General features: G+C 43.8%; 1 protein-coding gene across 1 annotated transcript in view; it reads right to left on the reverse strand.

Annotated features, from left to right (window-relative positions):
• Positions 1-6,625: 6,625 nt before the first annotated feature.
• Positions 6,626-27,435, reverse strand: part of nbas (NBAS subunit of NRZ tethering complex) — a 150,702-nt gene continuing 129,892 nt past the window's right edge. Inside the window, exons 50-53 of the mRNA XM_061092083.1 lie at positions 25,293-25,432; positions 19,836-19,983; positions 18,298-18,432; positions 6,626-6,911 (exon numbers count right to left, since the gene is read on the reverse strand). Coding sequence (XP_060948066.1) covers positions 6,633-6,911; positions 18,298-18,432; positions 19,836-19,983; positions 25,293-25,432 — 702 coding nt within the window. The 3' untranslated portion in view covers positions 6,626-6,632. The remainder of the gene's footprint in view (positions 6,912-18,297; positions 18,433-19,835; positions 19,984-25,292; positions 25,433-27,435) is intronic.

Raw genomic sequence — 27,435 nt, forward strand, 5'->3', positions numbered from 1 at the left:
ACTCTCCCAGTGGGCGGGTTGGGTCTTACCTTGATTTAGCATCAGTGGCTGAATCTCAAGAGCAGTCGGGTCGAACGGCACCTATCAGAGATGTTCTCGTACAAGTTGTTGGTCGATAAAAGAAGCAAAACAGTCAGTTCAATAGTTTTTTTTGCAGTGCATTTTCACTATGCACAGCAAAGATGACATTGCTCAACTGTGCATCGGTGATTAAAGGAGGCCTGTGGGATTTTTGACCACTAGCAGCGCTGTGGAGCAGTGTTTTTAAGGGGATCTCCATCGTGTTCACTTGTGAGTGAACGAGGAAACACTGAGTCTCTGAGTGAAGTGACACACTCCCTCCCACTATAACACCAGAGGAGGAAATATTGCATGCCTACTGATCAACACATCTGAACTCAACCCAACACTTAACCTAACACACTGGTGTTTGTGAATTCTGTTATACTGAGACACCCCCACCCACCCATAGAATGCAAACCCTGCAGTAGCATCCTCCTCCAACCCCTTCTGTTATTCCCTCTTCTTTGTCTCCTTCTCCACATTGTTTTTGACCTTCAGTAATTCCACATCCTTCGTTGTTCTTCAATTCTTTACATTTCTACATCTCTCTCTCTCTCTTTTCCAATCTGCCTCTGTTAGAAGGTGTTTTTTCCTCCATATCTATGTATTTCACTGTACTACATGTGCAGGAGCTGCTAGACAGACAGTTTCTCCGTAGAGGCAAAGGTCGCAGGTCAAAACCGAGCAAGACAAGATGGATGCAGACTAAAGGCAAAGGGTACAAACGGGGCCGTGGAGGGTGAATGATTTCCCAGGACTCAGAGTGTTGACAGTGTGGAAGGCGTGTGAAGGATTTCCTGGAGTGAAAACACTATTTCTTTCACCTGTTTCATGTTTCCTCTTTCTCTCGCTCCTGCACTTTCCACAGAGGACGTAGGGCACAAGGTAAAAGCCTTTTTTTTTTCCAAGAGAAAACTTCCACTAAGACGAGGAGAGCATTTGTAAGATCCTGTGCCTAAGAACGCTGACACTTTCCGACACTGTGTTTGCTAAACCTGCAACTGTAAGGGGAGGTCGACATTAACAACGTGTCCCCGACCTGCTCGCAATCTGTCTGAGCGCTCGAGAACAAGCAGAACCCTCGAGAAGATTGTCGTCGTTTTTTCCTAAGAACAAATGCATTGGATGTTAAATGTTCATTTCACTATTGATCTCCTTCAAACAGTTGTCAGGTGTGAAAAGGACCTTGGTTCATGTTTAGCAGCATGTGAAGGAGAAACGTGTCAGTCGAGGAGTCAGACTTGACTTCAAAATGAGGCTGCAAGTCAATAAAAGAGAAATTATACCTCAGGTAATTATGAGAGGCTGAGATCCATAAAGACAGACGCCGTTTTATCCTCAGCTTGGCTTTGTCAGCTTCAACTGTTTGGTCCGAATATTAGACAAGACGTGATGAGGGGTCTGCAAAAAAAACACACACACATATATATATCTATCTATATATACATATGAAAAGAGGGCAAGATTTGTCATAAGTGGTAAATGTATTAGAACGCACAAAAACATACCTGCTGCATTTTTTAAAGAACTTGCAACTTCAAGTAAATCCAGATGGGGAGAGACTGAGAGGCCGAGATGTGTGTTTGCTGATCATTGAGGGAATCATCTATAATCAGTACCTGTCATTAAGAGTCCAGTGAATCTAAACACTGATGGTTGTGAGATTCTGAGGAACTGATTCTTTGTTGTGTTGCCTGTTTTTATAAACATCCTGCACAGCCATGTCACCTTCATCTAGGAGGTTTTGTTTTTGTTTGTCCGTCTGCGATTACTTATAAACCTTATTATCCGATTTCCATTCAATGTTCAGGAGCTGTTGGAGGAAGGAAGAACCCGTAACATTCTGCAGCTCCTTTTGGTTTTGAACATAGCAGGTAGGTTGCTCTCATCTGATATGAGTTCAATATTCCCTCTTCTTTTCAGCTCTGTTATGGTTTCAACCAGTTCCTGAGGAAAAACTCCCTTTGGAGGCTGTAAAATACTTTCTTCATCAGGCGGCTTCTAGAGCCTCTGGCGGCCTGAGGCATGGAAACAAACCGACCTTCCACAAACCGCCAAGAAACTCAGGAAACCAGATCGCATCATTCCAATCTTCAAATGATTCCATCAGTATCACGCTTCACAATACACATGTACATATATAAAAGTTAGGTAGTAACGGTTAGGACACATCCTTCACACACATTCACCTGAACCGAAACAACGGGCTGGAGTTGGTCAAGTGATAGATCTCAATTTAGTAAAACAGCTTTAAACAGAACAGGGGCTTCGCTGGGAAATAACATTTGTGATGAAGTTCATTATTTGCACCCTGAGTGTTTGCTGAGACAACAGCAGCCGAGAATTAAGATGCATGGGCTGTGTGGACGGTGGGTGAGAGGCTGCTTGGCATTGCAGGTGTGTGTGTGTGTGTGTGTGTGTTTGTGTGTGTTTTAAACAAACAAGCGGCAGGAAGGGTCCCCGGAGTTTATGGGGGTCAACACAACTAATCAAGACGGGGTCGAAACACTCTGCCGGTGAAAACACTGCAGCGCTTATCCGCTCGGACCTCGCCCGCCCCGGTCCCCTTTCATCCGTCCCTCTTTTCGTTGTTTTTTTGGTCTCTTATGTAAAATCCTCTGACCTCTCATTCTCTCTGTTCTTCAGTATTTAACGTCTCCCTCCTCCTCAGCCAAGCTTTGTACATTTTTGTTGGAGCTCTTTCTGTATACTGTATATATGTATATATACTTTATTTTATTTTATTCTATTTGATTTTATTCTATTTCTTATATTTTGTTGTTTTTTATATTGTTGTTTTATGTTCAAAAGTAATGGACCAATGACACCAAGGCAATTTCCTGTATGTGCAAACATACCTGGCAAATAAAATAATTCTGATTCTGATTCTGATTCACACATTTTAGTGTTCGTCTGACACTTTAGCGTTTGCTCAAGCGTTATCTGAGCTGTACCACTAAGTTAGAGCATTCAAACCAAAGGTGTGTGTGTGTGTGTTTGTCTGTGTGTGTGTAGGATCTAACACTCCAGGATTGATGACAACTAGGCCTGGTGTAATCTTGTTAGTTTGGGACAAAGACTTGATTTCACGCTGACCAGGACCATGAGTGGTCTCCTGTTGTAGCTCGAGGGCTCCAACAAATCCGGCTCGGTTTCCATCGGAGACCAATTTAATTCACTTTGCGGTGTTGATAGGAAGTCTTTTGGCACCAGGGGACAAACATCGGTATATTGTCTGCAAAGTCCAGAATAACAATGAAACATCCCGACACTGGCGCGGCGTCCTGTGAAAAGCTCACAGCCGGAGCCGGTGAAATTAAACCATTAATCTCTGCAGTATTATTTCCTTGTCGTGGTAAAATGTCGACGCTTCCTGAGCTCAGGCGGATCTGCAGAGGGCCCATTGGAAAGCTCGGTGTTTTCTTGTGGGCCCCATCACTTACACGAGCATCGTCTCCTTTTTTTGTCTCGTCATTACTCTCTTGTTCAATGCAGAGCGACCACGGGCCCCCCCACCCTCGTCTGTTATGAATGGGTGATTTCTGGCCGGCCAGGGATAGGAGCCGCTCTGCTCCGGCAGCTGCTCTAAACGCTGCACGCCACCGGGAATTACTGCGGAATATTTCACAGTGCTGAAATAATCTATTTTCTTATTGGGGCTGGTGTTAAGCTTCCACAAATGGGAGAGGGGTTAAGCAGGGAGGCAGCACTGGGGCGCTCATGGGGGGAAATGATGAGGAAAACGCAAACAAAACCAGACCAAATGGAAACTTATCCGAGCAAGGAATGAAAAGAAATTAACTTTTATTTTGTCTGGAAAAAAGTCTTTGCCAGGGTGAGTGCAGAAATCCTTGCGGAGCGAACGCAGTAATTAAGGGATTAAGTGCAGCAGCAGAAAGTTAACAAGCAAATGTGGAAACATGATCTGCTTATTACAGCCTGATCAAATTTAAACTGGCCTTGAAGCCATCAGTGCCACAATTCCATACGGTCGCCATCAAGTAGAGTCACTGCTCATCTTCTACAAGCTGCATCTGGATAATTAACTCAAGCACAATGCTGCTTTTTCTTTAAAGGCCACTGATAAGTTGTTTTAAATCTAAAAGGAGAGGGAAACAATTCCCTATAAGGCCCCATCGGGATAAGAAGCTTGTTGTTGATGTCAGTGACCGTAGTGTTGATCCATCCATTATCTACACTGAAGGGTGTAGTCAGGTCTCCAGATTTGACCTGATACGAGCAGGGATTGTCTGATAATGGATATAGTGTACCTGGAGAAAACCCAAAACATGCCAAGTCACTTGATTAAACCGAGATTGGAAGCAGGAACCTTCTTGCTGTGAGATAACAGAGCTAGCCACCATTACTATGAGAGAGTTATTGCTATTTCCTTTGCAATGCAATTACAAAATCTGGAAGAAAGTCTAACAAAATCTAGAGGAAAAAGCTGATGTTTCCTCTACTCAAACCCTGTGTTCTCCTCCCACTCTTCATTAACATCATGTTTCTATTTGATGGGCAGGTTCAGTGTTTGTGCGCAGACCAAACTAAACCGGTTGCTCTGGGGAGCTCCAGTCAGCACCCCCCCCCCCCCCCATGTTTCATTTTCGACCTGGTCTTAAAAAGCGCTTAGACAAACAAGATCATTAGACACTTAGATTATTGTTTCTCCCCCCCCGATTATTTTCCAGCAACTTATTTCTGTTAAAAAAAAAAGGAAAAAAACTGTTATCAGTTTAAAGAGCTGGAAAGAAGAAACAATGTATAAATGATTTTGGCCTCAGCAGATTTGACAGGCAGGTGAAAGCACTTGGTGTGTGTGTGTGCTGACGAGAGGAAACACTTTGCTGAACTGCTCGGGAATGATTGTGTGACAAAACGCGAGCATTCCGGGGCCAAGCTGAAACACAAATGATCAGAGGGCTGTAATTTCCCTGGAACAATGTAAAATTGCTGTAATTATAATGTGAACGATTTGAGTGCATTCAAAACGAGATGGAACTCATTCATTAAAAAGAGAAGTAAAAAGACGCAGATTCACAGAAATCCATTGAAAAGTGTTCATTTGAAAACGATTGTGTTCGACCAGAACAATTATGATAAAAAAAACAAATGTGACACAATTAAAATCAAACCACAGCTCAGTGTCATGTTATGATTTGTCTTTATTTCAGCTCTGAATCGTGGAACAGACTAAAATATTATAGCAACAGCATCACTGCGTCAACACACACAAATACTATTAGTCCGCATCATCATTAGCGCAACACGATAGCGACGGGGGGGCTGCGCTTGTGTTCAGTGTTTGTGCGTTTGCACAGACGGGCGCGGGGCGGCTCCGGGGCTAATTTGTTTAGCAGGAATTAATTAGACATTATTAGGGGGAAACAATGGAGCCGAGGCAGGGTGTTTAACGATGGGACGTCAAAGAGGCAAACCTGTCACAGAACAATAGGCTAATATCCACCCACTGTTTCCACGGCTACTGCTCAATTACCCCAGCACACAAAGGGATGCAGCGCATGCACACATAGATGTAAGCAGCAGAAAAGTGCATTTTCTGAACAGCTCTGTCTGGATATTCCTTCATGACAGCAGAGGTTTGTGTGTTTATGAATGTGCAAGTCTTTAATCGAGCGGATGTTTCTCTATAGAAGGAATCTGGTCTAATACCGTGAGGGCGGATGCTGTGCAGCTCATAGATATATATAAACACTAGATGTCTCGTCTGCGTTGCCGGCCAACGGAGTCGAACGTCCCCACAAGGCGGCCATCTTGCCAGAGGCAGCTCGCTCACCCATAACATTGTGTTGGTAGAGGTAAATAACCATAACTTGCTCAATTTTCAACCGATTTTGAAACGGTCTGGTTTGTTATAAACGTCTGAGATGTAGATATGACACTGCATACTTATGAATAATTATGTTATTTTTAAAAAAATTGAATAATCTATGCAGTGTCATAACTACATCTCTGACGTTTATAACAATGTTATAAATGTCAGAGATGTAGATATGACACTGCATACTTATGAATAATTATGTTATTTTTTTTTAAATTGAATAATTTATGCAGTGTCATAACTACATCTCTGACGTTTATAACAATGTTATAAATGTCAGAGATTATAAATGTCAGAGATGTAGATATGACACTGCATACTTATGAATAATTATGTTATTTTTTTAAAAATGGAATAATTTATGCAGTGTCATAACTACATCTCTGACGTTTAAAACAAACCAGACCGTTTAAAAATTGAGCAAGTTATGGTGATTTACCACTACCAACACAATGTTATGGGTGAGCGAGCTGCCTCTGGCAAGATGGCCGCCATGTGGGGACGTCCAGCTCCGTCGAACGAGACATCTGGTCTTTATATACATCTATGGTGCAGCTGCTCAGTTGATGAACCCTCAGGGGTACAGCTTCATATCGCTTCTAGTCTCCACTCATGCTCATTTCTTCAGACGCCATCCTGCTCTTCCTCCCTAAACCTGTTTCATCACCGTGGTCTGTGGCCGTGGTCCCAACTGCCCCCCCCCCCCACTTCCCGCTGCACTCTCCCCTCACAGCCACTTCCGGAGAACAGCCAATGCCGAGTTGAAGGTGAACTGGCCCTGGTGAGTTCCGCGGTGAGCCAGCAGCAGGGAGCCCGCCTCCGGCCTGTGGCCCGCCGCCATCAGCTCGGCTGCAGCCTTCTCCACGTCCCAGCCCCCCCCCTCCTGCTGGTGGGACAGCATGTGGGAGCTGAGCAGGGGGTACAGGGCCGAGGAGACGCAGCCCACCAGGAGCCCGGCGTCCAGGAGCAGCGACAGGAGCTCGGCGTCGCTGGAGGCAGCCGTCTCCTGGAAGGAGAAGAGGAGACACGTGGAGACAGGGTCAGGAGAGATTTGTCTTTTAAAGTGTGATTACCTTTTTTCATCACTGAGAAGAACGTGTGCAAAGATAAAGCTCCAGAAGTTTTACAAAGCATGAGGCAGACAGTCTCTCCGCGGTGACCAGCAGTCAGACAGCAGATATTTTTAAGCCGTTTCCAGACGTGAACTCCAAGTCCGGACATTTTCCAGACTTTGTCTTTCACATGTGAGGACGGCAGCAGGAGACGACACCACCTACGTTTCAATCATGCAGGAGGCAGGACATGACCCATCGTCCTGCTGTCAATACAACAGTCAATAGCTCTTCAATCTTGTATTTCCAAGTTAACATTTTCGTCTGCATCTTTAATGTGGATGTTGCCTCTTTTTCATGCTAAGATATAGAAAGTATGTTTTGGTTTTAATTAGATTGCATCTGTCATGTGTTTCAAACACCATCAACACTCCCACTCCCTGGCTGTGAATATTCTGGACATTTCTCCAATATATTCTCAGATGAGATCACTCTGACATTCTCCAAATATTTTACCAAGGGGCCGGCAGGAAAAGCATTTGATTTGGACATTTAGGTTCTCCAGCCTCTCTGGAACATTTCAGGAAATTGCCTGAAAGCAGCTTCAGTGGTTGATGACACAAATCAAATGGCTCCTAGATGAATGTGATTTTCACGCCACAGTAATTACTGTGGCAACATGTTTCTGTCGCCTCCTCCTGCAGTGGCAATATTATCAGTCTGTGTGCGGTTACGATGTTACACGCCTGAAGAAACCTGATGAGGCCACAGTGGCAGGTCACATCCTGTTTGACCTTGTGGGCTCCATCACCACCATCACCATCATCATCATCATTCCCATGGCCCAAGCACAAAAAACACACACACACTTAAATGCCGTTGGGGCAGAGTGTCGGGGGTTTAAAGGCCGTGACTCCGTGACTTTCACCTGTTTGCGGTCTCCATTATTAAGCTTGAACTTTACACAACGTTACACTTCATGCGGACACACACAAACTCACACAGACAACAGCGAGTCCCTTTCGGGGGGTAGATCTGGAGCTGAGGCGGATCAATTATAAATGTGGAGCTCGTGTCTTCTCCCTCTGCAGCGGAGAGCGAGAGGAGAGCTGAAGGGATTCCTCTCTCAACTCAACTCTCGAATCTCATCTCTGCCTCGGCAACGCTCCATTTCTGGCTCCTTGGAGGACAAATCACCCTTAAAAACACAGACCCCCGGCTCACGTGAGCGATGAGAGACATTCAACTGTTGTCAAGGCCCCCCCACTCTCACATCGTAGTAATACAAGCGGAGCAAATTATCGCTGCATCCCAAGATTCATAGTTTCCGTAGGATTTTAATGGAATTCCCATTTTAATAAAGATTCATAGAGGCTTCGGCAAAAGGATGAACGTGACACGGAGGGGTTGACACATAACACTTAAAAAGATACAGTACAGTATGTCATGCGTGACTAATAATTTAATTTCACCCTAACACTGGGAGACGGGTCCGGATGAATCATGACAAGCTGGGGGAGGGAGGAGGAGGCCACGGAGAGAAAGATAGACAGACATTTCGAGGAGGAGGAGGTGGATGAGGAGGTCGTCCGGTTATAATGAGAATTAAGCCGGGGAAAGAGAGATGAGACAGACCGGAGGGCTTCGGAGTGTGGAAAATGTATGACGTGTGTGGGGGGGGAGAAGACGGGGGGAGAAGATGGAGGGAGCGAGCTGGAGAGGAGGAAGGCAGACAGGCGCTGAAAGCATCAGATCCATTCATTTTTTAAGTGCACCAACTTCTCCGGAGAATGAAATGCAACCTCGAAACCAGGGAGAGGACTTCAAGACAACTTAACATCTCCAGCTTCAAACTTGTGATTCTGGAGCCTCGGCAGAACAAATGTTCCACGTGGAAGTTGAGCAGCTGCAGTGAACACTGAGATTTCTTTGAGCTCAATATCACACACAGAGGATTTTAAACCTGACGGGTAAAGGAGCAAGTCGTGTACATCTCTCAGTGTGGAGGCGACATTATCCCATAATTGAATGTTTCCAGTTGTGCCACCAAGAATCATGTGATCATTTTCACACAAACAAGAAATCTGGTTTTGGCAGACACTCCGATCAGTTTTACTGCAGATAAACAACAGATTTGACGTGAGTGAGAGTTTGAAGTGACAGCATCAGTAAGTATAGGCTCTTATATACTTCTACGTTCTCCGTTTCTTGGAGAGGGCTCCACGGGGGGCAAAGAGTCTTTTTGATTTTTACTAATCCGACCACTGTACGTAGAAAAAAATTCACCGCCAAACCCATAGGTGGCGCAACGGAAGACGAGCTCAGAGAAGCCTACCCCATTTGGGAAGAAGAAGTCCACGTGTCTCTGTTTACATCTGTTAGCTTGCGTCCCACACACTGAACCATGGCAACTAACAGAACTAAATAAAGTGACACCCAGCGGGTCAAGATGCTGATGTTATCGTTTCTTAGCGCAGCGGTTCCCCGGTCTTGTTTCCGAACTGTGTTGCTGATTCCACAGCTTGAAGCTCCGTGTAGCTTGAAGCTAGCTCCCCTCCCAGCTTCCACACACAGTCAGCAGGGACTCCCGGCACTAACTACTCCCCAGTGTTTGCTTCTAACCTGGCGGTATTATAGAAACAGTGTCATGATAGAAGTGGAATTAAAGTCGTGACGGCGGGTTCTTGCACTGTTACCACCGCAGTTAGCATGGTGGCTAGCCTAGCCCACAAGATATTGAGATTTTTTAGTTTGACCATCTCCAGAACCACCTTCTAAAACGGCAAATAATAGTTATTTTCAAAGGTAGCATTAAACTTAAACGTTTCTACTTTAAGTGACGTTCCTGTGGCCTTCGAGGCTGTTAGTGTATTTAAAGGCTACAAATACATTGACTTGATTTGATCCGAGAGCAATGCTTTATCACTGATATCACCTGCAGACAGTGTTGTGCATGAACACGCTCAAAGTTAGAGTTCACACACCTACACACACAGTTCAATTTGGGAACTGTGAACTTAGATCATTTACATCTGTATGAACTGAACTGTGCACTAGTTATTTTTAAGTGTTAACGGACACAACAATGCCTGCAGGTTTGTGTTTAATGAGAACACACATGGATCTACATGGCACATACCATCAGGTGTCTTCCGAAAATGAGATGCAGAGCGTATTTATGGCACTGACTGAAATGTGCCACGACACCAAACATCAGGATGTGGAACGGCAGGGGCCTGCGTGGTGAATACTTCAGATATCACACCTGTAACACTGCAGAGCGACCAGTTTAGAAAACATCTACATACGAAATTAATGAGAGTTCAGGCTGCGGGAAATATTTTCAGATTCGGAGGACGAGGATCGAGTCTTGTTGCCGTGCACTGGGGCCAATATCTGGACAGGAATAATCACACATGGTAAACACACTGTCTTTCCTCGTCCATAATGGAAGAGAGAAAAGCAGCAGCTCAGGCCCGGTTCTGCACACACACTGACAATCAAACACACACGTATGGCAGCAAGGCTATTACACTTTGACAGTGTCGAGACAGACAGCAGATTTGACAGTGGAGCCGAAAATAGATGTGAATGCACGGCAGGGCGATGGAGGGATGGAGGGGAATCTAGATATCAGAGCGATGCAGATACGTCCCTGGTACAGGAGGAGCGCCGCATTCCAGGCGCCGCCGCTCCTCCTGCAGCGATCACACATTCTGCGAGCATGAAATAAACGGTAGACTGCTGAGAACAGGGACAAAGTTCAGATGATCCCTGCCTACACACGCAGGCTGGCTTGAAACGAAAATGGGCTCATCACCAGCAGTTAAATATTCTTGTGGACATCACGGGAGACATTTTTCTGCCTCCCTCGTCTGAAGAAAACACTCAAGAACAATACTTATTAATTGAATAACTAAGTTGCATTAATTAGCATTGTGGAACTTTCATGCAAGTGATGGGTGATAATTCAATATGTTCATTTCCCCTCTTTCAGTGTAATCAAAGTATCAAAATCTAATCACATCATGCCAATGGTTTAGCAAATTGCTGCTGTCAAAATGAATGATTCTTAAGAGGCTGTAATTAAATAAGAAATCCAGAAAAAAAAAAAAAATACCTTGCAGAAAGTTGGAAAAGAAAATTCAATACCACTCTCATATCCATCCATTAAATATGCAGCGACTGCCGGAACACGATTGGCTTATCTTGACGAACAGACTGGAAACAAGGGAAAACAGTTTGCTTGTCTCTGTCCGGCAGCAACAAAAGCTGTGCAGCAGCACCTCACTCATTAATACGGTTCAACAGGTTTATCAAATATATACAAAAACTGAAGTTAAAAAAAAAGATACAGTTTAGTTCTGAGGCTAGGGGTCTCAATTCGGCTTCGAGTTATTTCCTCTATGCGAAGCTATAAACCTCTAATGATAAATGTCCTCACCGAGCTCTCAATAACAACAAAATGATATTTCATCTTTTAATTTAAATAAAAGTTTTTTGTTTGCTTTCGACGTTGTGTTTTCGGATCTAGTGAACTTAAATGTGGTTTCACAAGGGGACAGTTGGGCAATTCACATTTTAAATGTGTTTTTCCGAGGTTATTAATAAGAAATCTAACTTTTTAACTGCATCACAGCTGCTTCCAACTTTCACTTATACGTCACAAGGTTTGCAAGGCGAGCTACGATTGGCTCGCCACATTGCTCCAATCCAACACAGATGAAAACAACACTGACACGCTTCTGTCATCCACTGCATGTATACGCAGCTCAGCTTCACTTGGCAAAGTTGGGAGTGAAGTGTGTATTGTTTTTGTTTGCTGACAGAGGTTGACAGGTGCTGCTTTGACGTGTGGTCCACTAATGTCTGAATGTAGACATGGGGTTGGGGGGGGGGGGTGATTCATTCTGTCCGGGGACACCTCAGCCGTGTGAACCTTGTGTTCGGGTTGATGTCGATGTCATGTACAAAGCGCTTCTGACACAACCTCCAAGTGGACTCCGCAGCTCACCGTCCCATCTGCTCTAACAAACCTGTTCATTCGTCTGCGCTGCTTCCCACCTCCAGCAAATCCTCCCTCCTCCTCCCTCCTCCTCCCTCCTCCTCCCTCCTCCTCTCTGAGCTTTTGAGTTTCCTCTGTGGTCTGTCCAGGCCTCGCCTTTTGCAAAGACTTAAGCGCAAATAGAATCTGATTGAGGGGGGAATACATCCATCATGCCTACCTTTCCCTCACTGAAAGGTCAACGGCTCGGAGAACATGAAAACCTGTCCTGGGGTGGATGTGTTTTAGTGTGTGTGTCGGGTTAAAAGCTCCTTCAGGTCTCCTCTAAAGACTCAAACAACACCTTGTCTGGACTTTTCAGTGGAGCGAAAACAAGAGGCATCTTCTGTGTGTGTGTGTGTGCTCTCGCAGCTGGCGTGTGCTGTGAGTGGATGAACAAACACTCAGCATGACAAGAGAACTGACACATCAAACTGAAGCCATACCATGTCCAACCCCCCCTCTGGCTCTTGTAATTACCTTCTCATTTCTTGCTGCCTCGCCCGTTGAAAGACAGACAAGGTTGTATTTCCTTCTGGTTTTCAGTGGCCGCTAAATGTTGCCTGATTGGCCTGGTCAATCTTTCACACGCGTGTTTTCTGTTGTCGCGCTGCACGTCTCTCATCTCGTGTGTACGCCTTTCTCCGCTCTCGCTCTCCCTCCGCGATCTAAACCCCGGCTCAGAGACTAATTGGAATTACTATGCACGTACAATTCTTAATACATAATTCATGGCCAAGCCTTCTTTTATCATTTAAATCATAACGCTTCTTTGGAATGCCAGACAACACATAACTATCTCCTTTCCTCCTCCTCTCACCCTTTCCTCTCCTCCTCCCGGGATTTTTCTGTCCCTCATCCCTCCATCCTAACTGTCCCTAGGCTTTAGTGGTGCAACAAACAGCTTGCACGCACACAAACACACACACACACACATACACACACAACCTTAAACAGTCCTTGCTTACAGCGCGACAGGATCGAAAGTGACAGAAGAAGAGGCAGTGAAGCCAAAAAATAAAAATAAAAGTGGGCTGTGACGCACACGAGGAAACACACACACAGACACACACACAACAAGCAGTGAGCAAATCAAGGATCAACGCGCTGAGTTGCAAGCAAACACAGCGAGATTAACAGGTCCAATATGGCACCAAAGCTGTAAACAAGCCCACTTAAACAAGCAATTAGACACATAATCACTCAATCAAACACATGCGCACACACAGACACACACAGGCCTGTTGTCTTCACTTCAGCAGGCAAATAGACAAGGTGTTTGAGTTTGTCTGTGAGGCCTTGAAGTGGTTTTTAACCCGATTACACACTCGCACACAAGGACACGAGCGTTTAAAAAACAAGTGATAAAAACAGAACCTGACAAGGACGAAGAAAAAAAAAGCACTTGAATAATGAACCAACAGATCCATAAACAACATGAATAGCTATTGTAACAAGACTCTGATAAGGTTCGGCTCTTCCCACACGGCACAGTGGGGAAGATGGTTTCCTTTTTCCCCCAAAAACTAAAGAAGCACAGGAGCAAAACTTGTCAGGATCTGGAGAACATGGCGTCTTTCTCTGCAATTTCAAAGGTGCAGATAAATACCTTAGTTCCTATAGTCCACTGGTGTTCTAAGGTGGGGAGTTGCAGAATGATTGACATTGCGACATTATTTTCTCACAGTTTAGAACAGTGGTTCTTAACCTTATTGGAGGTACTGAACCCTGCAAGCTTCATCAGTGCATTCACCGAACCCTTCGTAATTGGAACAATAAAATATGATTTCTTCAAAACATAGGTATATAATTTGTTAGTGCACAAAATGAACCATGCATCAGTTGCACACAAAATCAATGTGTTCAAAGAACAAAACCAACCATGAAAACCAACAAAAACATAACTCAATGACTATTTACTGCAAATCAATGTGACTTTTGCTGTTGCCTTTCAGATACAAGTTCGGGAATGCGCGGCTTGACCTTGGCAAGTGCCACTTTCATATAATTTTCGCAACAAAGTCTGTTCCTTTTCTTAATTTTCATGTCTACTATCGAAAAGGATTGCTCGCACAAATACGTTGTAACAAACAGTGTGAGTATCTCAAGGGCAATAAGGTATGGTACGATTTGGACACCAAATCGTTGAGAGCGTTGTTGTTCTGAAGAGTTGCTGTTGAAGCTGGCTCTGCTGAATAACGTACAATCACAACAGCCACAAGTCGACTACTGAGCGCACCAAGCAGCACAGATATCAAAGATAAGCAATGTGGCGTGATCAGCTGCAACCAGCTTTATCACTGCGGAGTGTGACGTCACGAATAATACGAGTAGCCTGAATTTATTTTGTGTAACACATTTTTACTAAGCAACAAAACGTTTGCAATCTGACACGGCGAAGAAAAATTGTGTGTTACCAAATTGTGGGCAGCCAATTTTTTGACGGCCGACAAAAACGGCCAGACATTGCTAGTGTGAACCGGGCTATACTGTGTGTGTTTTGACCCCTGCCGAACCCCTGAGAGTGACTCACCGTACCCCTGGGGTTCGATCGAACCCAGGTTAAGAACCACTGGTTTAGAAGCTGCTCCTTGACGCTAGTGAGACTTTAGTAGCAGCGCTGTCTTAACTGGACAAAATCAGCCAATGTAATAGTATGATTTTTTTAAACTGATAAGTCTTCATTCTAAAAGCCTATTCTGTTGCAATGTGAAAACCCAGTTTGATAATATAGCGCTAAGCACCAAAACAGGGACATGTCAGAGTGAAATAAATAGACTTTACATTTTCTATTTAACTTCCTGGCTCTAATCAAACACAATTGTTACTGCTGAGTCTCAATTAGCATACTTCTATACTTACACTTTCTATTTTGAGTGCATTCACTAGTATGGTAACATGCGGTGCATTAAAATAAGTGGAAGGTGAACTATAAGTGGTCAAAAAGACGAGTGTGACGAATGAAAAAGGACAATACATCCTTGGTGCAGGTTCGAGTGTGGATACCTGACCTGGACAGGGATGGAACAAACTTGATCTACTTGATTTTTTACACTGCATGCGCCTGTAACCTGGCAAAGCATCAGGTTTGGGTCGGCTTCAGGTCGTTTTCTGTCAGACTCGGACAAGCTCAGATAGAAAACTGCAGCCTTGCACTCTTGCACAGATGGCGGCACAGTTTCCATGTTGCTTGACAACCGGGGGAATACAAAAGAAATGAAAACATGTATTTTGGAGGGCGACAGTAGTGATGACATGTTACAATTGGTAAGCAAGCACAAAATGGAGGTGTTTTTGCTTTTAGACAACACAACACTGTAGGAATTCATGCACTGTGCAACCGAGTACACAGTGAACCAACTGTGAGGGTCGTGACTAACAGATCCACTTTGAGAAGCAGCACATGTTGGCTACATGGATCATCCTCTTCTGGGGACGCTGGCTTTTTTGCCTGAAACACAAAGCTTGAGCCACTGTCTTTTATTATGTATGCAGCCATTAAATTCACATTTTTAACTTCTCATTTTAAAATGAGTGAGATGGTAACTTTAAAAGGCAAATCAGAAAAGGTGTTTCCAACAGATTCACACATGACAGCCAGGCTTTCCACTGCTTATAGTCAGTGCTTAGACAAATACTGCAACAACATTGCATTTGTCAAATTTACTGCATGTATGTTTGCACATGCAGCAGGACCTATAGTATACATGCTGTAAAATGCACTGACAGCTCATTTATATTGGCAGGACGGCTTTTATCAGGCCTACACCTCTGTCTCCCATTACTCAGGCAGGTGTTAACCCCTGACTCCCTACCTCCCCCCCCTGCTCCTCCACAGGCCCATTCATCTTTGCCAATGAGGAGCCAAGCGAAAAAGGGAGGACAGGGAGAAATGATGAAGGAGGGACTTTGTGGAAAGACCAGTGGGCTTTCTGCTTCCAGTGAAAGGAAATAAAAGCCTATGCACTGTATTTACCTTTATTATTAAGAACAATACAAACTATTTGTCCATTATCTGCTGTCTACACAACAACCTTTCATATCACCTCCGCTAGTCCTCCTTCTTTCTGTCTTTCCTCGCTCCCCAACACCCACAGCGGTCCACGCCAACAGAGCTGGTCATACCTACTAACCTCATGTAGCAGCGAAGCAAGACGCAGGAAACACACAGCCAAATAAATTACCTTCCTTATACCCCCTACAATCCTATAACACCGTTTTAATTAAAAACTAATCTTCAGAATTAATCTGTTTTTTTTTTCCAGTCGTAATCTCAGGGGCATCTCCTCCATGCAAGAAACTAAAATGCGTTGAGACTGAGGAAAACAATGTGCACAGTAGTCTGTGACTTCAGATACACTGCAAGGCGCCGGGGAGAATACACACAACACACACACTCACACAGGGTGCTCGAAGATAAGGCCTGTCATTCACTCAGACTGACATGTTATTTTCACATTCTTAATCAAGAGCGCAAGAGTTTATAAATTTATGGTGCATTGTGGGGAAAAAAATGCACCTCAGGCTTGTCAATGTAGACGTGAAGAGGCAGGTAAATAAATTAAGAGCGGCGTTCAGGGACCTTTCACGGAATTATTTTTCTTCATAAATTTCCACTGCACCGCTGAAGTTCTTTATGCTTTATAGTCCTAAAGGTATCAAGTCCAAAAATGAAATGCCTATGGGATTGAATAACAACATTCAGGTCACGGATGAGCATTCTCATGCACACAGTGAATTCCTGATCAACTATGATGAATTGCATCAGACAATTGATGGATATGTGGATGGTGTCCTGGTTATAACTAACAATTTGTGTCCTGAATTGACTTATTGGAGAGTAGAATGTTGTCAAATGGGGTGAACAGCTCCTTTAACAAAGGCTCAGGCATTCAGAAACACTATGCTTAAAAACACATTACTCTCCAAATGAAATAGATGTTAACACACCTTGGCAAACGCACTCCCACTCAGCCAAAGAGAAACTCACACAATTGAGGAAACGCACACAGCGAGCGCCAAGCCAACACATTATCAGATGTATTAGATGTGAGACGATTTCTCTCCGTCTCTCTTGATGTTATCTGCGGAGGAGCAGTGTTCTGTGTTGCTCCGAACACGCCCCTGCTCATTCAGCTCTGAGGTGGCGGAGGTAAGATTATTTCTCCAAGAAGCGTGACACACCCCACCCGTGTCACAGCGTTCATATAACCCTGCTCGCTCCCAGATTTATCTCCTGTGTCTCCAGGATCGGCTCCGTCCTCTCCACCTCAGCCTAGGTCACTTTAACATTCTCATACGTTTGTGACCCCTGCTTCTCATCCCGAGCCTTTCGCTCCTCCATTTGAATTCGTCGTCCCACATTCAAATTACATATCCTTTCTCTTATACCACCTTCAACCCCCTGCCTCCCTCAGCCACCCTCTCCTCTCTGTAAGAGCACGGGCATGTTGCTCAGGTGAACCAATTCACATAGGAGCCCTAACGTTTCACTTAATAGGGTTTCTGTCACTTAATAGTGAGGCTCTCTCTTATCTGATCCGGGAACAATGAGAGGGTCTGAGAGGCCTACTTTGTGATGGTTGCTTATCTGATCTGGAAACAGTGGAGAGTGGGCCCACACAGTCTCAAACGATTACTCTTTTATCTGGCTGTGGCTTCCCAACACTAGAGGACAGTTAGAAAAAGGATGAAGGTGGGTTTTTTTCAATAGTATGAATCTTTTAGAGAACTTCCTTTTTATCTTACAGCAGTTAAGTTGTCTTACAATTTTTAACTCCAAGGACGGTATGTGTTAGTCTGTTAGTTAGCCAGATGTAACAAAAACTGCTGAACCGATTTCAATGAAGTATTGTGGCCCAAGAAAGAAACCATTAAATCATGGAGCAGATCCGAATAAATGGGTAGATCAAGGAAATGTTTTCCCTTTCTCAGCAGCATTTCCAATTAAATTAAATAAAGTGTAAAAACAATTGGTTTATTTAAAAAAAAAGTTTCGTGACAAATTATAATATGTCAAGCAGCCACAGTCTAGATAATTGATGGTAATCACTGCTTTGATATGACAAGGGGAGAAGCCTTGTCAGGTGTGTTCTCATCAGTCATGTTGGGCTCTGAGAAGTTGGGATGTGCATTTATGTTTTAGGGATAAATATTTATTTATTTAGAAAATTGTTCATATGTTAATTGGTAGAAACAACCACAATCCTCAATGTATCCATTTAGGATTTTTTTCAATATAAAATGGAGTCGACTTGTTTATCTGAATATGTGCAAGACTTTACAACAACACTTACTGGTGTCATGCTGTTGATCTGATCCAGAGTCAGCTGCAGCAGTTCCTCATCACCGGTTTCAGCCATCAGCTTGAGCGCGGGTTGCTGCAGGCTCGGCTGGTTCTGGAGCAGCAGGGTGGCTATGTTTCTGATGCACTGGAGAGGAGGAGGAAGAGAGGGACAGAGGGACAGAGAGAGAGGAGGAGGAGGAGGAGGGATGGATAGATGCACAGATGAATGGAAAAGCAGCAAGAGAGAGATAAAAGCAAAAGTGTGATGAAAATAGGGAAATGTAATCAGAAGAAGGAGCAACAAAGAGGAGGAAAGAACAAAAGGGGAGAGCGGGAGACAGAGAGAAGAAAGTAGGCGACGAACAGTGGAGGTTAATCGATGTGTATATACTGTACAGACACACAGCCACATTATACTTTTTAAAAGGATTTACACACAAACAGGCGCACACAGTCCTGTTGCAGTCCCATCCTGTAATATATGGATATCACAATGCAATCTGACTCCCCCATGCTCTGGCGGTTTCATTCCAGCAGATTCAAATTAAAGCTCTTCAGAAGAGAGTAAAAGGCCTCGTTCTCCACCTCCCACCCCCGTCCCACACTAATATCCGACAGCCAGGCAGACGCTAGCCTATTCACACTGAATAGCATTTACGCTAAACTAATATCACAGTCAGCTGGAGCTATACATACAGAATGGCATTAGGCTTACCACTGCCATGGTGCTCAGCAGGGCATGAATAGCATTAGGGGCTGTCAGATATCAAAGAGCGGCTAGTGCCTATGGTACATCGCAGAAAGCACTGAGCTGATGCTAACACGCTGCTGTGGGTTACATGCTTAATAGCTTTAGCCTCATGTATTAAGATACTGGTAAAACGGTGGCGCTGCACCGAGGTTACACTGAATGCAAACAGGCAGACTCCTGTATATTGTTGACACGCTGGTTAATGTGTTGAAGCAACATTGCATCACGTCCCACTGCATCAAAAACAAACATTGGGCCTCGTGAAGGAATATGTTCGTATTGTTAGCCTACATTTTTCTCACATTGTTTGTACAGTGAGTTCCTACGAAAATGACGCGTCAGATTCAACAATCGCTTCTAACTTCAGAGAAATCTGTAAACGATGTGTTTTAAACACAATAGTGAGTTCAGAGATTGAAGTCTTGATTTCAGAGATCCAGTTAGGAAATACGTCACCACAGGGCACAGTGTGACTCCAGGAGGTCAAGGTAATATCATGCCATAATAGGTGATGTTACACTGGCATGTTGGGGCTGGATCAGGCAATGGAACACCTTCATCCATGGCAATATTACACACTATGCAGCATGCTATTAAAATGTCACATGCTGTCTCTGGCGTGTAGAGGCAGCCACAAGAGTCAGGACACATGATCTTTTTATCAATTATCAGAAAATAGCTTCATGGCGATCTACAGCACTTTTCAGATCACTGTTATACAAAAAGAGTCTGTACACCTTTGTGAATATTTTAAAGAGTATTTTTTAGTATGTTCTATTGTGTGTGTTCGGTATTACCTGAACGGGGGGCTTGTGCTTGGTGTTGTAGAGAGTCCGCACCATGGCGACTATTTGCTGACCCAGATCCAGTTTGACCTCTGACCCCTGGCAGCGGGTCAGCAGGGCCGTGGTCAGCACAACCCAGGGGTTACGCTCCGACACGGACCTGGAGACACAGAGCAGGACCGAGCAGTGAGTATGAAAGTGTGAAGACGTCTTCTGAGGTGAACAAAGGGAAAAACCTACACAGGTTTAAAAGTAAGCATGTAACAGACTGACTTCTTTAAGAAATATACAGTATATAGTCAAATCAATTTCGCTACATGTAGAAATCTAATTAAGTTGTTTAATTAAAACTTTGCAGTAATCTGTTAATCATTACATTACATTTCATTTAGCTGACGCTTTTATCCAAAGCGTCTAACAATAAATGCATTTAACCGTGAGTACAAACCCAGAAGAAGAATCATGAATTTCAATTTGTTTCAAAAAAGCCAAACTACAAGTGCTACATATAAGTGCTACTTAACTGATTATTTTATTATAATTTTGTTTTTTTATTCATTTTTTCTTAACCAAGGTGTAGTTTAAACAGTCTTTGGTCTGCTGCAGAAGATGAGTAGACTTTTTGGTATCCTGATGTCAATGGGGAGCTCGTTCCACCATTTACGAGACAGGACATCCAACTGGTTGAAGACCAGTCGAGCTGTTGCATTCTGGATGAGCTGCAGAGGTCGGATGGTACTTGCAGGCAGACCAGCCAGGAGGGAGTTGCAGTAATCTAGATGAACTGAGCCTGGACCAGAACCTGTGCCGCTTTCTGAGTGAGAAGGGGATGTATTCTCCTCATGTTGTGCAGCATGTATCTACACAAGCGGGTTGTTGTAGTAATGTTGACAGTAAGGGAGAGTTGACTGCCGGGTGTCACACCCAGGTTCCTTGCATCCTGGTTGGGAGCTAACACGGAGATGTCAAGGGTAATAGTCAGGTCTCGGGTGGGAGAGCCTAATCCTGTTCGACAAGGAACAGGTTACAGCAGCTCACTTCTGCAGCATATAGCATAAAAGTGTACATTATGAATATTACAAATACAACAGCCACATAAGAATAACATCAACCCATCAAATCACTGGCTGACATGAAAGCAGACAGAAATATCAAGAGGTTTCCAGACGATCTAATGAATTCTGACGTTGACATGTAAGCCAGGAGGAAAGATATTTGACCATAAAACTATTAATATTAAACGACTACGCGCTGCATTTTCTCCGTCTCGGCGAGAACACCAGGGAGCAGCTGCCACCGGTGAGGAGTGTCACTTTGTTTACACACTCCTTTATGAGCTCTTCCAGACCTTTGCCAGAGCCTCCTGAGTCACAGATTAACTCGCACCAAGAACTGCAAGAGCCCCAGGGAAACAGAGGAAGCACGACCCCCTCACACTTTATGTGTACGCATCAGGAATGGGTGGAAAGAAAATAAGGAAACCAGAGAATGATTCATTATCTGGTAATTAGATCTTGGTTGTTTTATCAGCATTATAATTAGCATGGCGAGAAGTCAGCCCCTATATGTGCTGTCTAACATTAATGTTAGCGGTTATGGAGGTTGCATTTGTTAATCCAAAGCCACGGCCTTATTATATGGTGGGAAATCCTCATTTTGGAGCTTCAGCGAGGCTCTAAATATTCATAGAATGTACGATTTAAGATTTAGAACAGTGCCGTCACTCGTCTATCAGAGACAAGCAGCACAGAGACACTGTGAAGGGAGGGAGGATGTGTCCAGTGGTCCGAAAATGTGCGTCAGTATACTGGCACATGTAATGGACTGATGTAATCAACATGACTAGCAGGGAATTAAATATTGAACAGATGGAGGAGGTTGGAGAGGAGAGGAGGATCTGATTTGAACTTAACGTGTGCCTCGTGCTCACACTATTGATGTAAACCGTGATAAATCCTAGGTGATATGATCAGAAATTCCAAAGTGGTGGATGTCTGATGTCCTAGATAGGCGCGATCGAAGGAAGATGCCCTGTGGTAAGATCCTAAGTGTGTGATAGAGAGAGAGAGAGAGAGAGAGAGAGAGAGAGAGACAGAGACAGCAGGGGGCCTGTGAGTGTCTGTCAGTAGAAAAGCCAGCTCTCCACGCAGCCATGTCTCATCCTGACAAGCCGCTTCACCTTCCGATGATGCGGCCACAGGAGCAAACAGAGTCCACTTGCACTCGCTGGAACACGGCCGCCTCCTGGGCTTTTATCCGGCGGGGTTGGGGGTACAGCTGAATGCGCTGGGCGTCTGCGCGCTCGCCAAAATCTGTCACAGGGTGCAGCGTGAGTCATAGCCAGCCCCCATGCGTGCTTTGAATCATGACTCAATTTATGCAGACTAAAGGATAAGCTTTTGAGATGCAACGCTCAGTATAGCTCCAAAAACAGCCTCTTGTAGTCTTACTGGAACAAATCCCCTTCCACACACACACACACACACACACACACACACACACACACACACACACACACACACACACACACACACACACACACACACACACACACACACACACACACACACACACACACACACACACACACACACACACACACACACACACACACACACACACACACACACACACACACACACACACACACACACACACACACACACACACACAGAGTGCTGAGTCAGACAAGTGGTAAAGGTTAACCATGTAAGAGATAAAGCCCTCAAGTCTCCATCGCTTGAAGGTTAAGTTATTCTGGGTTTTGTGTCCCAAATTACGAGAGCAGGATACAGCAGTGCAGTTGTATATAAAATGCTCGGTTAACGCAGACCGGACTCAACTTTTAGGCTTCTGTGATTCAAAGAGACAAGGCACGTTCCAGCGTAGCTCATGTGTCTGTGCATGTTGCAGCAAATTACCCTGAGAGATTTAAATGAGGACGACTAAATGGACCGGAGAGAAAAAACAAATCCATAATCAGAGGCTGAGTTTGTACTCAGCGTTATGTTTGCATTTCAATCTGAGACAATCCGCCGGCTAAGTCTGCGGTGAAAATAATTAATTGTAGCCGACTGTTGCCCGGCGCCGGTGCTTTGACTACAGCTGCTCCTCTCGCAAAGTCAGAGGAACGTCGGAGAAACCCGGGGATGAACTCGAAGCAGCGGTGTTGTCCAAACCTAATCCTGTCTCTCCTGTCTCAGGAGAAGATGACTGTGCCAGGAGAGACAATACCGTCTCACCAACACTGTTTTTTATGAACATACTCTGATAAACAATAACCTTTTCCCACTTTCCCTTGATGCTATTCATTCTTGTTTGTTCACAGTGCAACAACTCTAAAAAGCATATTTCTACTTCAGTTGTTTCGCTGTCAGCAATTTTGTTTTTAACCTTCACACTAAGCTGCTTACTTTGGAACAGGTGAAACAACATCAGCTTGAAAATGGCCCAAACTGAGCTGGAAAAGAATCCTGCATATAACGACCTGCTTGCACTGTTTCGGGAATCTTTTCAGGACCTCAGAAGTGTCACTTGCATTTCGGCTGAAGGAACTAACTTCTAAATTAAGTCAGTCAAAGTTTTCAAAAAATCCTCCTGCAGTTAGGCTTTCTGTTTGCCCAGGTACCGTCTGGTACTGCTGTGACTGCTGCAATTGATTAATGTATCTGCAGAAGACGACTCGAATATCAATATCAATTATTTCCTGGCTAGTTTTAAAGTAGAAATTAAGAAGAAAGTCATGCTCAAATGTGCTGAAAACGTTTTTTTTCATTTTGGTTATTCTAGACTAGAGAAAAAGTAAACTGGGGTGAACCTCAACATCTTTCTATCCATTCAAACATCAAAGCCTCTCTACAGTAGATAGAAACAGGAATTATTTATCAAATCTGATTTGCCTAATCCCCAAGAGAAGATGCATAAAATGGCCTGATTTAGTTTAGTTTGTGTGGCACTGCAGGATCTGGAAGCATTTGGTCAAAAAGGATAATAGATAAGCAGAAAGACAATGTTGCCCCTGGTTGGATTAAGTCTGAAGCGTGATCAACAAAGCCAGGGTAGATGACACACCTGATCCAGGAGATTTTTCTCCTCCTGTTCACCTTTATATTTCTGAGGGGTCATGAAGATACATCAGGGGTGTTGCTCCTTTGATCTCACCCTGTATAATCTGATTCTGGCATAGTGCTTCAAGCAGGTTGTGTTGACCTTTTAACTGACCTCTCAGTAATGAACATTAGTAAATCTTGTTCTTCACCAAAAAGTCTGATTCTAATCTAAAACTAATTCACCTACATACAAGCTTTGTGCACATCCTTTTAAGTTTTTAACAACTGCAGGAGAAGAAGTCCACTTCAAACTGCTGATCGAAACTGTTTGATACACAGGCTGCTTTGATTGAGCTGGAAGGACAAACTCCAGACAGCGTAACCCCTGTATCGTCTCAGAGGGCCTAACTTTTAATTGGGAACAATGGAGCAGGAGAAGAGAAGAGCAATCGCATCATTAGGCACTTATCGATAATACAGCCGACGCTGGTGCGGAGAAGCCTGGAGCCTGAAGCTTTGTCAGGCCACCTGGATTCACTTCCAACGGAAAGTATAAGTACAACACATGCCCCTGAGTGATTTCAGCCAATATTTTCCATTTCCACTCTCACTTAAATGACAACACACTGCAGAGAAGTAGCAAATTGAAAAGTCCACATATGTCCCTGATTTCACCCGCAAGCACTTACAGGAGTTTAAGCGAGGTCAGGAGGCTACTTTGACCCAAACTAGTGAAGTGGCATCATTCTGACCTTCGCCAGAGACGTTATGTTTCCGTGCTGTCTGTTTGTTTATTTGTTGGTTGGATAGCAGGATTACACATCGAATTTCTACCAAACTTGGTGTAAATATGGGACATGGACCAAGAAAGAACAAATTACATTTCTGGGTGGATACAGCATTGACATTTTCATCAATTTCCAAGGGAATATTACATTGATTTCTCTGGAAAAAAAACAGGCACGCTTAGGGGACTGATATCTATGAGTGTGTGCAATTTGGTGCAGTTTGATTGAATTTGAGGGGACTGATGGGCCTTGGGAGGGGTATGTGCTCTACTGAATGCAATTGTAGTTAACTTTAAATCTGACTGAGAGGGCGGGGTTACCAAAAAAGGAAAAGTGAGGTGAGAAAGGACGGAAAATGTGATGACGTCTGCACTTCACATCCCCAAAAATCTGCCTATATTTTAATATGTATTTGTGGTGTGAATCTTTGAATGAGGTATGAATTTTAAAGATAGATTGACAGCATATGGACATTTCATCATTCTAAGTAATTCAGAACTGTACTAGAGGTAATAAAAGGTGTCGAAACAACATTTTGAAAAATATTGTAACTCTATGCAAGACTATAAATAAGCACACTGTCCAATCTTAATGTTAACCTTGAAAAAATTTAAATAGGTAATTTGTCTTACACTTCCTCTTTCAACATCGGTGGCCATGCTTGGAGGAGCAGCATGAGCAGCTGAAAGTCCTCCCACTTCTGAGCAGCGTCCAGCAGCTCCAGGAAGAGAGAGTATCGCTTGTCCTCATTTTCTACGTCTTCTATCTGGACCTGAGACAAAAAGAGGAGAGGAAGCAGGCAGGTGAGAACAGTAAATACAATTGAGACCAAAAAACAAAGGCCTGCTGTAAAGATTCCGATCGTAAGAAATCCCAATTTAAGAGAATAAACCATATGTTTCTGTAAATTTCGGTTACGTGTGCAATGTGGACACATATGATGATAAATGCCAGCATCATCCACTGAGGAGTGCATCTCAGAGATCTGCTGTTTCCATCCAGCAAGAACACAGAGAAACAGGAGAGCAGTTTTTAATTGATTTCAAATGAAGCGTGCTCCCGACAAACTTGACAACCTAATGATTGCGACGGAGTTTGTGAGCAAGCCATTCCAGCCAAAGCGAGACCTGAATGAACTGTGCCTCCACACACAGTCGATCCATACCAGCATCACTCCCTTCAAACGGGGACAATTTTACGCGTAAGTCTAAATAAACGCCACATGTGGCTGAAATTATTTCATACGATAATGATGAAAAAGAGAGAGATCTGGACAGCGAGCGAGAGAATGAAAAGGAGTGAGGGAGGGTTAATGTGGAAGAAAATGAGAGGAGGAGGAGGTGGCGGAGGGAAAGTAATTAATTTTCTTCTCAAAGGTTGGCTTCTAGTGTGATTTAACAGTTCAGAGAGCAGCTGATTTCTGAGGGGGAAACTACAACCTGCCAAAGCATGGCTGCTACCTCCCCGGGCTCTGTCACACACATACACACACACACACACATACATGAACGTACACACACACACACAAGCACGTAGACAAACACGCAACCCATGCATTACTTGCAGACAGACTCATAAAACAGTTCCAGCCTCAGTGCTATCCTCAAATTTATATGAATGGATTTCTATGTAAAGCCTGGAGATATTTTGTCAGTATAAAACTCTGAACACTGTCTATTTCTAACATTTAACATACACAAGGATCACAAGTAACAAGGCATGGACCATGGCACCTAGGTAGAACCCAACTGTGTTTTCAGGAGGAAGCCTTCCTGCATAGGTGACACCTAAAGGTCTCAGGTTGTGGATTTATCAAATGACCAATGTCTGGTTGACCCACATGGATGATGTTTTAAAGGTTCAGTGTGTAGAATTTAGAGAAATTTAGGGGTGAATTTAGATCTTGCAGCTGAAAAACCTTCACCTCACCCTTCACCTCCAAACATGAAAGCCTAGGACTACTGTAAAAAGCATGGCAGCCTCCGCAGTCAGGTAACAAACAGGCCTAGAAACCTGTAACTGCAGATGTGGAGCTGAAAAACTGTATGTGGCCTTAGCTATAAGGGTTATTTCAACTAAAGTAGACTGTTGGGCCTTGGCGGAGGTTTACACTTGACTGAGTGGCATTCTAATAATTTGATATTATAAAAACGTCATGATTGACAGCTGAGATGGAATCAAGATAGGTTGAGAGTATGATCGCCGGGACCTCGATACTGCAGCTTCACCACTTTGCAGACTCTGGCTCCTAATTAAATCAAATTCACCAGATAGCAGCGCACGTATTCGGGATATTTAAGCCATATGTCTACAACACTAGCAATTTGACACACGTCATCCATCTTTAAACATAGCCTTTGGTTTTGAGACGTTAGTGGCAACACACGTCTAATTTATGCATAAGAGCACAGGGTAAATTGTGCCGTGGTGAAGCAGCTTATGATGGGGGTTGGAGTAATAAATGAGTAAAAGTGAAGCTCAGGACCCTCTGGAAATGGAGGTCATTCGGGAAACAGAAATGGAATTTTAACTACCTGTAAAAAGCCCTGACTGCAATCTAAAGCTCTCAAATCCATCACTGACTGTAAACTGCAACCCAAAGCCTGTTCATCATTGTTATTGCAGCAGCACGTTATGAACATTGAATACTGAACACTTTGTAGCCATTGAAGCATTTTATAGGTTTTATAGCCACATTTATTCATCATCTTGCTAAATTCAAGGGTATGCAAGGCCTTGGGATTCCCTGATAATATTCTGAGTGCATGTTCTCAC

The sequence above is a fragment of the Limanda limanda genome, chromosome 18, assembly GCF_963576545.1.
Source record: "Limanda limanda chromosome 18, fLimLim1.1, whole genome shotgun sequence".
Taxonomy (NCBI): domain Eukaryota; kingdom Metazoa; phylum Chordata; class Actinopteri; order Pleuronectiformes; family Pleuronectidae; genus Limanda; species Limanda limanda.